A 13,380-nucleotide genomic window follows, 5' to 3' on the forward strand; every position below is an offset into this window, starting at 1 on the left:
CGCCCCCAATACCAAAATCCGTGGATGTTCAAGCCCGTTATATAAAAGGGCACATCCTCTCATATACTTTAAATCATCTCTAGATTACTTATAATTCCTAATGCAGTGTAAATACCGTGTAAATACAATGTAAATGCTATGGGAATGTCCTAAATGCAATGTTAACGCTATGTGAATAGTTGCCGGTGAGTGGCAAATTCAAGTTTTGCTTTTTGAAACTTTCTGGAATTTTTTTTCAAATATTTATGATCCCCTGTCGGTTGAATCCATGGATGCAGAACCCACAGTACAATGCCCTTGCCCCACCTTTGCCAAATTTCAGCTAAAGGAGGCAGGTGGCCAGTCCTAATTTAATCATTCCACACACATGTATGGACTGTCTGACTTCATAGACCACACTCTTAACTGTTACACCATATCTGCTTCCTTATGAGTAATGTGTGTGTGTGTGTGTCTGTGTCTTTACAGCCATGTGTGGTGGGGAGCTCTCTGCCGTGGCCGGGGTGGTGCTGTCCCCAAACTGGCCAGAGCCCTACGTGGAAGGTGAAGATTGTGTCTGGAAGATCCACGTAGGGGAGGAGAAACGGATCTTCTTAGATATCCAATTGTGAGTGTTTATGATGGGTGGACCCCCCAGGCCAGCCAGTTGGGGAAGAAATTGCTCCTGCTTTATTATTTCAACCAATATTAATTAAGCATCTACTGCGTGTCAGGGACTGTGCAAAGAACTGGGGTCCCTATGGTGAGGAAGTGACAACATCATACACACCCAGAAGGAGTTCCTATCCTCAGGAAAGTCAGTTGTCTAAGGAAACAGGCACTAAGTGAGGAATTGCAGCGATGTAGCTTTGTTAAGCACTGTAAGGAAAGGTGCCTGATGCCATGAGATTCTATAACGGGGATTTGATATAAAGAGGAAGGTCAGAAAAGCCTTCCCTGAGGACCTGACAAAGCTCAGAACTAAAGGATGAATTGGAGTGAATTCATCCAAGAAGGAACAGAGTATGCAGAGGCCCTGTGACAAGAGCAGGCACAGCATTTTCAGAGGACTGAATGGCTAGTATGGTCAGGAGGAGGAGGGAAATATAACATGTACACTCTGTACCACAGTAGTTTATTTTCCTATCTATCTCTCTCAACTAGACCAGAAGGTCCTTGCAGTCAGGACCTGGTCTGATTTATCTCTGTTTTAGGGTCTAACACAGAGCCTGACACATAGTAGATGCTCAGAAAATGATTGCTGAATGAAGAAATGCTGTCATGAATGGACTTACCTGGCTGTGTGGCTGTTTCCAATATTCAGTGGGGGTACCTATTAGATGCTCCATCCAGAACTTTCCCTAACTCCCCAGGAATCAGGAGAAGGGGACAGAGACACACAGTGGTGGCTAGAAAAGCAGAAGAAAGGGCTGTCCAGCAGATCCAGAGACGTGGCTGGGACAGTGAGGGGATGCCAAGTTTGGAAGAGCCTCTCTGGATGCAGCCTAGGGGTCAGCTCTCCCCTCAAGCCTGAAGTAGAAACCCACTTGTGTGGGAAGCATGACTTGGGTGCTGCTTGGCTTTGCAGAGGAGCCTGGCGAGAGGGAAATTATTTGCAAGATTTTGTGCCAGTACCCTACTGTTTTGATTACTGTAGCTTTGTAGTATAGTCTGAAGTCAGGAATTGTGATCCCTGTAGCTCCATTTTTCTTTCTTAAGATTGTTTTGGCTCTTCAGGGTCTTTTGTGTTTCCACACAAATTTAAAAATTTTTTGTTCAGTTCTGTGAAAAATGCCATTGGTAATTTGATAGGGATTGCATTGAATATGTAATTGCCTTGGGTAGTATAGTCATTTTAACAATATTGATTCTTCCAATCCAAGAACACAGTATATCTTTCCATCTGTTTGTGTCATCTTCAATTTCTTTTATCAATGGCTTATAGTTTTCCAACTACAGATATTTTGCCTCCTTAGGTAGGTTGATTTCTAGGTATTTTATTCTTTTTGATGCAATGGTAAATGGGATTGTTTCTTTAATTTCTCTTCCTGATATTCTGTTGTTAGTGTATAGAAATGCAACAGATTTCTGCATACTAATTTCATATCCTGCAACTTTACTAAATTCATTGATGAGCTCTAGTAGTTTTCTGGTGGTAGGAAACCCCATTCTAAAGCTCCTTCCTCCAGGAAGCCTTCCATGGCTCCCCACTGCCCTCATGACAAATATAAATTTATGGTCCCAGTTGATGAGCACCCCGCCACCAGAAGTTGCTGGGCAAACCACCTCAGTCTTCAGCCAGGAGAAGAGGAAATCAACTCCTGATATCCTGGCTTCTGCTGAAGGTCCTCCAGCTCCATGCCCCAAGATGTGGTCTGTGGTCCCCTCCCTTCTGCCCAGCTCAGCATCCTCTCCTCACAGCATGCATCCCTTACGGGTGGTTTTGCTTCACCAAGACTGACCCACGTCTCCCCTTGGTGTCAGAGGCCTGAAAGAGGAAACAGGAAAATGGGAACCCTGCTTTCATCCCCTCCAGGCATCAAATATTCAATTAACCTTCATCTCAACACGGGATGGGGTTTTATTTCCACTACAAAGCACACGACGCAGCAGCCCATCCAGGAAACTGGAGCATTTAAGCAGAAATACTTCCCCAAAGCCAGGCCACCACCAGCATTAGCGTCAGAAAAGGAACCCTTGCAGGGGACACTTTCTTCTGATCATCTTGGCAACTCTAGATGTGAGTGTTGGGTAGGAGGGAGGACCCCTGGGTTCCCTCCTCTGTGCCCTGACAGTGATCCCTGAGCAGCCCTGGACCTGTCACCCAGCCTCTCTGGGCTTCACACTCCTTCTCTGCAAAGGGACGGGTTGCCTTGAACAGAGAGGATGCAAACGCTGACTCCTGCAAGGTCAGGCAAGTATCATAAAATGGGAATTGGGCCTGTGTGAGATAATGTAGAGCTGGGGGAACTGTGGTGAAGTGGGAACTACATCCCCACCTAACATCATTTAAATTCAAATTTTTAAAAAGTTTATTTTATTAAAGTATAGTTGATTTACAATGTTGTGTTAGTTTCTGGCATACAGCAAAGTGATTCTGTCATATATACATATATACATACACATATATACATGTATATGTATATACACATATACATGTATATGTATGTATATATGTGTATATATGTACATGTATATGTGTATATATACACACATACACTTATATATGCACATATATATGTTACATATACATATATATGTATATGCCACCATATATACATTCTTTTCCGTTATTGTTTATCACAGGATATTGAATATAGTTTTCTGTGCTGTACAGTAGGACCTTGTTGTTTATCCATTCTCTCTATATAATAGTTTGCATCTGTTAATCCCAAACTCTCAATCCTTCCCTTCCTCTATCCCCCCCGCCCTTGGCAACCACAAGTCTGTTCTCTATGTCTATGAGTCTGGTTTTGTTTCATAGATAAGTTCATTTGTGTCATATTTTAGATTCCACATATAAGTGATATATGGTATTTGTCTTTCTGACTTACTTCACTCAGTATGAAAATCTCTAGGTCCATCCATGTTTCTGCAAATGGCATTATTTCATTCTTTTTTATGGCTGAGTAGTATACACTGTGTGTGTGTGTGTACGTGTGTGTGTGTGTGTGTGTGTGTATATATATATGTATATATGTATATATATATATATATATATATATATACACATACACACACACACCCCACATCTTCTTTATCCATTCATCTGTTGATAGACATTTAGGTTGCTTCCATGTCTTGGCTATTGTGAATAGTGCTGCTATGAACATAGGGGTGCACATATCTTTTCGAATTATAGTTTTGTCTGGATATATGCCCAGGAGTAGGATTGCTGGATCATATGGCAACTCTATTTTTAGTTTTTTTGAGGAACCTCCATACTGTTCTCCATAGTGGCTGCACCAATTTACACTCCCACCAATAGTGTAGGAGGGTTCCCTTTTCTCCACATCCTCTCCAGCGTTTGTTATTTGTAGATTTAATGATGGCCATTCTGACCGGTGTGAGGCGGTAACTCATTGTAGTTTTCTTTTAGTTTCCTTTTTGGCTGCATTGGGTCTTTGTTGCTGCGCGAGGGCTTTCTCTAATTGCAGGGAGCGGGGACTACTCTTTGTTGCTGCGCGCAGGCTTCTTGTGGTGGCTTCTCTTGCTGTGGAGCACGGGCTCTAGGTGCGCGGGCTTCAGTAGTCATGGGACGTGGGCTCCGTAGCTGTGCTCATGGGCTCTAGAGTGCAGGCTCAGTAGTTGTGGCACACAGGCTTAGTTGCTCCACGGCATGTGGGATCTTCCCCGACCAGGGCTTGAACCCATGTCCCCTGTATTGGAAGGCAGATTGTTAACCACTGCACCATCAGGGAAGTCCCTCATTGTAGTTTTGATTTGCGTTTCTCTAACATAAATTCAATTTGTTAAAATAATGCCCCCTCCCCTCCAAAAAGTATCTGCTGGTCAGATTCAGACTTGAGGGACCACAAGTCTAGATCCTTTCTCATGGAGGTGATAAAGAAAGCCATTTTCATCATTGAGCACTCACTGTTTGCAAGGTTCTTTCCAAATGTTAATTAATTTACTCCTCAAAGTTCTCCTAGAAGGAAGATGCAACTATTATATTCAACTTATTTCCACCTGCCTTCTTACCTCTTACTTGGATGTCTAAGAGGCATCTCCAACGACGTGTCCCCAAACCTAAACCCTTGATTCTCTTTCTCCAAACCTATTTCGCCTCATCTTCCCATCTCAGAAAGGAGTCACCCATCCTGCCTGCTGCTCAGACCCAAAAGATGCGGAGTTATTCTAGAGCAGGAGGACACTGGTCAGCATTCCACAACGGCTTTTCTTGACAAGTGGGGTGGGGAGCAACTTCCTGATTTGCAACATTTGCCAATTTCCATGGTGTAAATACTCCCACTGTGGCCAATATTAAGCAACCAACACAAAGCCAACAGGGTCACCAAATGCCTGGACATTTAACAGTCAGCCCATATGGCCCAGTAGGAGCCACCGGCTCCAGCACACTCCCTGTGAACAGGATTCTTCCCTTTCTCCTACACCTGTACCCAGGGCCTCAGTACATCCCGTTGATTCTACTCAAGACTTAAATCTGCCTGGAGTTGAAGCATCTCTGACACCCCCACTGCCACCACCACTGTGGTCTAAGCCCCCGCTGTCTCGTCCTCAGTTGTCTCCCTGCTCCTGCTTTTGTCCCATTGGGGGCTGTTTTTAGCCCAGCACCCTCCCTGGGTGATCACATCATGGTCTGCCTCAAACCCTGCAATAGCTCCTCATTCTATTCAGAGTAAAAGCTGAAGTTCTTACAAAAGCCCTATGTGATCTGACCCTGGTTACGGCTCCTGCTTCACTTTTTCCACTCTCCTCCTTGGTCTCTCCTTTTGGCCGCACTGGCCTCCTTGCTGTTCTGTAAACATACCTCAGGGCCTTTGCACTGGCTGTCTCCTACCACCCCACCCCCACCCCGCCCTGGAATGCTCTGCCCTGAATATCCATATAGCTCACTCCCTAGCTTCCTGCAGGTCTCTGGTCCCATATTGCCTCCTCTGAGATGTCCCTCAACACCCTTATCTAAATTAGCAGGGGGCTTGCCTGGTGGCGCAGTGGTTAAGAATCCGCCTGCCAATGCAGGGGACACAGGTTCGAGCCCTGGGCCGGGAAGATCCCACATGCCGCGGAGCAACTAAGCCCATGTGCCACAATTACTGAGCCTGCGCTCTAGAGCCCGTGAGCCACAACTACTGAAGCCCGCGCACCCAGAGCCCATGCTCTGTGACAAGAGAAGCCACTGCAATGAGAAGCCTGCGCACCGCAACGAAGAGTAGCCCCCACAAGCCGGCAAGTAGCAACGAAGACCCAATGCAGCCAAATAAATAAATTAGCAGGACCTGGAGAAAAAGCTTTCCTGAGAAAGCAGCTTTTCTAAGTGGGCGGTTCTCAACCAGGGATGATTTTGCACCACCCCCCGCCCCGGGACACTTAGCAATGTCTGGAGGCATTTCTGGTTGTCATAATTGGTATGTGTTGGGAGGGGGGAGATGCTACTGGCATCTAGTGGGGAGAGTCCAGGGATGCTGCTAAATATCCTGCAATGCACAGGGCTGCCCCCACCGAAGAATTAGCGGACCCCAAATGTCAATAGTGCTAAAGCAGAAAAACCCTGATCTATGCTGAACTGAGACCAAAGGACAGATAGAAGATGAGCAAAGATGGAGGGAACAGTGTTCCAGCCAAAAGGAACAGCATGTGCTAAGGTCCAGAAGCAGGAAAGCGTGACTCTCTCGTTACTTGTCTGTAATATGGAATATATGCTGAGCGTTTAATGCATCCCAGGCGCCTTCACGACAAGCACATGCAGTGGGTCCTCGTATTTTCTCCATCTTACAGAGGAGTAAACTGACGCTCATAGAGTAGAACAGTGACTGTGATCACACGGCTGGGATTCCAGCTCTGCTTGCCCTGTCTCCAGGGTCTGTGTTCTTCACCAGCTCATGAGAGGAGCTAGAGGAAGCCCTGTGTGTCTGGAGCTCAGAGATATAGGAGGTGTGGCATCAACAAGGAAGCAGTAGGATCAGGCAGGGCCTTGAAAGCCACATGAGGAAGTCTGGACTTGCCCAAACTCGGCAGCAGGGGAAGGGGTTTAGGAGCTCGCAGGGTTAAGCCTTTGCAGAAGGGAGCTGAACGCTTGGGTCCCAGCCCGAGGCTCCCCGGCAAACCCTGGCTCACGCTTGGCAGAGCGGCATCTGGACCCGGCACCCCCTTCCTCCCACTGAGGGAGTGAAAATAGCGTCTCACCAGCGAAGAATGCACGAGGCCCAGGAGCTGCTGGGTTTAATTTATCTTGCTCGGTTTCCGCTGACAGTTTTAGTAAACCAATTTGGGTTTGATAGTAAAAATAATTCCATCCTCGGGGCCCCTCACGTGGCCTAAGTGTTTGCAGTTGTTATTTATCACATCGGCGAAGGGGAAGGAGTTTGCACTGCTGACCGAGCTGGGTAGGTGGCCCATAGTAGGTGCTGGAATGTTTGCTGAGTCATGAGGATATCAGCCGAATGTGCCAGGTGAGAGGGGACTTTTCTCCCCCTCATCCACTGGGCAGGTCTGTGGTGCTGTGGGTGTTAGGATAACGGTTCTAATTAGCCATCATTTATGAAAGACCTACTGTGTTCTAGGCCCTGAGCTGCATCGTTTATACCCATGAGCAATAATGAACGTGAACATTATTACACAGAGATAATAATTACATAAATTAGCGCTAATGTGAGTAGAGATAATTACAGAGGGGTAATTACCCAAATTTAGAGATAATGTATGCAAAGCACATCACGTGGGGTCTGGCACCTAGTTGGCACTTCGTAAATGAAGACTGCAATTGCCAGGAATCCTCATGAGACAGCTGTTATCATCACCGCTTTATGGTTTTGGAAATGACAGCACAGAAAGGTGAATCGGCTTCCTCAGGTCACACAGCTAATGAAGGACAGAGCCAGGGTTTGTGCACACACTGTAGCGTCTACTTTCATTGACTTGAACAGCCTTTGGGGGCACCAGCTATATGTCTCAGTGATGAAGCAGGAAGGCTCCCAGGCCTCCAGCAACTCAAAGGTCAGGAAGGGAAGTAGGGCCATGAACAAGATGCAGGCAAAGTGCTGTGGCTGGAGGAGTGGGGCTGGGCGGGGGGGCAGTATGGGGCACTGGATTTATCTCTACGCATTGTGGAAATGTCACAGAGAGGGTGACATCCAAGCAGGATTCTGAAGAGTGTCAATTGGTCAAACTATAATGGGGGAATGGCATTCCCCGAGGGGCCCTTGTGAGCAAAGGACCCAAGCAGTGTTATAGTGACCAATAAGCACCCAGTGGATGCCCTGAATTGCAGCATTAATTAGAACCCTCTGCCTTGTATTGTCAGTATTACAGATAAGAAGGGGTGGGTGCATAAGGTGAGTCAGGACCCTCAGGCTAAACCTTCTTCCCACCTCAAATGCCTAGTCCCTAACCCACCATGTACCTCCCAGCTCCATCAGGAGTCTGCTGCTTACCCTAAAATGCAACCGAGCATGAATCTTTTACATCCTTAAGCATTTCTTAAATCTCTCTTCTCTCCTGCTCTTGCTCTCTCAAAGTGTAAAACATAGAAAGGAGAATAAAAGAACTAAGGAATGGTTGGAGAAGACATTCTAGAATAGAAGAGCTGGGAGGTGCCCAGAGAGGGGAGGTAACTTGCCCAGCATCGCACAGCAAGTCAGAGTTAGGACCTGAAAGATAGCCTGAGTGTGGCCACAAGAGCCGAGCCCAGGGGCCAGCCTTGAAGATGCCACATGCCAGAGGAGACACGAAGGTTCTAGAGTCAAAAAAAGAATTGCCTTTAAAGCCTGACTGTACTTCTTACTGGCTCTGCGGCCTCAGGCAGATGACTGAAGGTGGTGATCCCTGCCTCACAATGGGATGTTTTGTTTACTTTATCCCCAGGGCCTGGCATACAGTAAGTGCTCAATAAATATTTGTTGAATGAAAGAGAGAGAGAGAGATGGTGAGTGTGTATGTTAATTAAACAATACGTAAAGTTCTTAGTAAGGTTTCTGGCATAAAATAGGCAAATAACCACCCCTACTATATGCCAGATTTTTGGTTAAACATTTGGCAGGAATTATTACATGAATGATAACAGCAGTTATCATCAGCATCAAAATCATTGTCTAAATTCATTGAGCGCTTACTGTTTGCCAGTCACTAAGTGCTGTCCCCATGTAAAGTCATTTAACTCTTCACCAAGAAACCTATGTGATAACATTACGATTACCCCCATTTCACAGATGGGAAAACTGAGGCTCAGAGAGGTGAAGTCACTTGCTCAAGGTCACACAGCTAGAAAGAGGCCAAGTCAGGATTTGAACACAGGTCTCTGAGGCCAAAGCCGGTGTTAAAACCAGCCAATAAATGGTAATGAGGTGCTCCACAAGGGAGAAATCCCTTGCCCCATCTTACAGAAAAAGAAATTGAGGCTCAGAGAGGTGCCCTTCTCCCATTTCCTGGACACCTACATATGTTTCTGGAAGAACAAAATTTCAGCCAAGCTCCAGCTTGCCTTTCTTAGCTCCACTGTGGGGCACAGCCCCAAATATCTCCCTGTTTATGGGCCCCAGCACAGTCCTCCAACCAGGAAATAAAAGAACCTAATGACAAACCCCAGTAACCATATGATTGATAGCTGTGGAATATTTCTTTCTCTTCAGCTGCTGCCAGCCTATTCTGTGCTAAGTTAATTCCAAGCCCTAAAAATTAAGTGCCTGTCCGGAGGCACTTCAGTCCATCAAACAGAGATATAGCTGCTTTGGGTGGAAAGAACTCAGCTCAATAGCCAGACAAGAAGGGAGAGTCAAGACTTGAGAGAAGCCCCCCAGCAGCACAGATACCCAGACACCAACAGAAAGCATGGGAGAAATGGCCACAATAGAAATGAAAGCTTTCCAACCCATTAGTGGAGGGAGAAGGGATTTCCCCAGAGCCAAACATTCTAGGGAATCTGAGAAGGAACGGCACAGTTCATAGAGCCCAAATTCCATCCTGTTGCAGATGAGGAAACTGTGACCCAGAGATGGGAAAAGACTGTCCCAAGACCATTCTGTCAGTCAGCTGTGGCCATGTAACAAACTACCCCAAGCTCAGTTGTATTATTTCTCATGAGTCTACAGATCAGCAAGGTGGTTATTCTGGTCTGAGGTGGCTCACTCCTGTGTCTTTGGGCAGCTGCGGGTTAGGTAGGTGGCTCCGTGAATCGTGGCTGGCCTTTCTTACATGTTTCTTACTGGCTGTCAGACAGTCTAAGCAGCCCTAGCCTGGGATGGCTCACCTCTGCTCCACGTGTCTCTCACTCTCCAAGTTAGCTCGGGCTCCTTCCTGTGGCAACCGGCCAGGCTTCCACAGCCATGAGCAGAAGCATTCAAGGCCTCTGGAGTGAGCCTAGACTAGGAGTTTCCTCAGCATCATCTGCCGTGTCCTGTGGCGAGTCACAACGCAAGGGCCAGGCCAGGTTCAAGGGGAGGAGACGCCTCCCTGCAAAGGGCATGGACACAGGGGGGCGGAGCCTTGAAATCATTTTCACACTCAAGCTACCTCAGCCGAAGAGGAATAAGGGTTAGAACTCGGGTCTCCTGGTCCTAGTCCAAAGCTCCAAATGACATTCCTGTGCACAACTGACCCTAGGAGGTGGCCATCATTATCCCCATTTTACTGATGAGGAAACCAAGGCTCAGAGAAGTGAAGTAACTTGCCTGCAATCCCACAGCTAGGAAGTGAAGGAGACAAGATTTCTACCCAGAGCTTGGTGCCTGGCATAAAGAAAGCTCAGAAAATGTTTCTTTCTCTACCTGATGCTTCCTACTTGTAGGAGGCACTCTGGAAAGATCCTGAGTTTTTTTCAGGAAGAGGAAAAGGCTTTTTTTTTGCCAGTGGTAGGAAGTCTGGAGTTCAGGTCCTAACTCTTCTACTTATTGGCTGTATGACCTTGGATAAGTCACTTTACTTCTGTGAGCTTCAGTTTCCTATCTTTAAAAGGAGGATAATACTGTGGTACCCACCTCTTAGAGTTCTTGAGAAGGTAAAACTCTTGGCAAGGGCCTGACCCCGTGCACACACTCAATACTTTAATTGGCAGCTCTGATGATGAGGGCGATTAATTCCTTCCATGATGTGTGAACAAATTGAGCTCCATTATACAACTACACAGACACACACACACACACGTTGCCCCTGACCATGGGGTTTTGGTTTGACACTGAGGGATGAAGGGGTTCATCCTAAGGCACTCTCCAGGCACCCTACCTGATTGAACACACTCCCCTTTTCCAATTTGCAAGGGATTGTTGTGGTCAGTGGTAACTTGGAAACACAAGCTCCAGGACAGGTCCTCCCCCAGCACATGCCCATTCTCTGCTCCTCAGCCATGCCAGGCTCTTCCCAGCCTTGGTGTTTGCAGCTCTGGGAGGGGACCACCCCCTGTCTCGAGCCAGGCCCCTGCTTTGCTGGTGCACACCTAGGAGCCCACGGCATTCGGATGCAATTAGATCCGACATCCTGGCAGCTGCGGCTGCTTGTCTGGTAACTACCTGACGTACAGTGGCCCCAGCACTTACTCTCCAGCAAGTGCTTAGTGAGGATCCACCACCATGCGCCTGGTGTTGCGTTAGGTTATCCGAGGCCTGGAGATAACAGTAACTCACTGCATGCCGAACTCTTCTGAGTGCATCACCTCCATCAACTTACTTAATTCTGTAAACAACTGATGAGTTCCCCATGTCATAGCTGAGGACACAGATGCTCAGAGGGCTCAGTGGCTGCCAGGTTTGGACCTGGCTGTCTGACACTGAGCCCATGTCCTGCATCACCTCCCAGCCTCGCCTCGCCTCACCTCACGTAGTGGGACCACGTTGTCCTGATGGCAGCCAGCCTCCCTGGAGATTCTGAGCAGGCCAGTGGCACGGTCGGACCTGTGGTTTAGACAGCACACGCTGGCAATAGGCGGAGGGTGGAGGGAGGGATCAGGCGGCCAGGTGGCGGCAGAGGCCCTGGACGTGGTCCTGTGATGTGTGGCCCGGCCTGGGGAACCGCTGCACGCCCATCTTGTGCCTCCGGGGTGAGCTCAGGTGAGCCCTCGAGGTTCCAAACGGTTCGTTTTTTTCCTGGAGGACAGTTCCTACCACTCCCTGAGACTGCCCTCTGTCGAACAGGGAGAGTTTTGGCAGCTCAGACGAGCCACACCAGGCTGTACAAGGTGATGCCTTCAAGACTACGCGTCATGATGGGGATTCGGAGTGACAGGAAACGCATATCCAGCAGCTGTCACTCCTGCTTGGCGACAGCTTGGAACATCTTCCTGCAGTGATGCAGAGTCCCGGGCCCACCTCCCTCTGCACACGTGTGTGTGTGTGTGTACTCACATATCACACACACACACCATACACATCATACACGCCACACACATCACACATACCACACACACACCACTTACATCATACACACCACACACACACACAACACAGATATCACACACTGCGAACAGGCCACACACACACCATGCACATGCACACCATACATAGCACATACAAACCACACACGCCACATACAAACCACACACATACACACACAACACACACACATACAAACATAACAAATCCCAATCCACCCTTAATTAAGCTCTAATTTAATTATGCTTTAATTATACCCTCTCAAGTTCAGCACTTTCACCCTGACTTAGAGGTCCTGAAATGAAGAAGGCCTCTGGTCCCACCCACTAATTTTATAAATTTGGGGAAACTCATATCCAAAAAGAGGGAGAGATGTGGGCATCTCCACAGAGGAAAGTCAGGGAAGAGCCACCCTTGGGTCTGAGAAACCCAAGCTTCACCAGCCTGTGTCTGAATCCTTGAATTCCCAGATCCATCCCTTAACTACTATCGAAGGAGAGGGTAGGGAGTCCACCCTTCTGAGTAGAAGGAAACTGTAGCAATTGGTTATATATATATGTATATATATATATATTTACAACTCGTGGATTCTGATATTTTCATCTGGGGAAACTGAGGCCCAGGCTGGGCAAGCGACTTGTTCAGAGTCACAGAGCAGAGAAGCACTGGGGGGGGGGGGGGCGGGGGAGGAGCTCTCAGTGAGATCTCCTGATAACCACACCTTCTCTCCCCTGAGCAGGCTGTATAGTTCATTGGAAATATATTTTTTCAAAGACAAACAATGCTATGTTAATTGAATTCCTGGCACTAATTATGTTAGTTGCAGCTTTCAAAAATATTATCCCCATTTTACAGGTGAGGACATTGAGGATCAGAGAGGTTAAGTCACTTTTTCAAGGTCGCCCAGCTAGAAACCAGCACACTTAGGATTTGAACCCAGAGTCCATTCTCTTAGCACTGCCTCTCAAGATGGAGCAAAAACACCAGGGTGGTTGAGGACTGATTTCTTTCTGCTTTCACAGCAAAGCAGCTGAAAAGTGTTGTTGGGTTTGCCCCTGGTCTGCAGTGCTGGGTGGGAAATGCCTTGTTGACCTTGCTGAAGTTTTGCCCACTGCATCCTGAGATGGCTCAGTCCAGGGATGTGGCAGCTCAGCCCGTGAGGTGGTCCCAGAGGAAAGGCACATCTGGTGAGGGGATCTCTTTCTTCTCTTTCTCTTTGGGGGAGTTGGTGGAGGAGGGGGGAAAAGGTGGAGGAAAAGGGGGAAAGAAAGGCAGAACGGAGGTGGGGTCTCATCCACATTGAAGCTTCCAGGGTGGTGGCTTTCAGTCCTGGCAGCCGGCACAACCTCTTCGGGAATGTCAG

At 47.6% G+C, this 13,380-nt stretch overlaps 1 protein-coding gene across 1 annotated transcript in view; it reads left to right on the forward strand.

The window, feature by feature from the left end:
- Positions 1 to 13,380, forward strand: part of SEZ6L (seizure related 6 homolog like) — a 198,166-nt gene that overhangs the window by 139,624 nt on the left and 45,162 nt on the right. Inside the window, exon 12 of the mRNA XM_089895386.1 lies at positions 469 to 607. Within this exon, the coding sequence (XP_089751512.1) occupies positions 469 to 607 (139 nt within the window). The remainder of the gene's footprint in view (positions 1 to 468; positions 608 to 13,380) is intronic.

This window comes from Delphinapterus leucas, chromosome 14, assembly GCF_059928025.1.
Source record: "Delphinapterus leucas isolate spDelLeu-1000000601 "Yukka" chromosome 14, BTC_Dleu_Yukka2, whole genome shotgun sequence".
NCBI classification, from domain to species: Eukaryota; Metazoa; Chordata; class Mammalia; order Artiodactyla; family Monodontidae; genus Delphinapterus; species Delphinapterus leucas.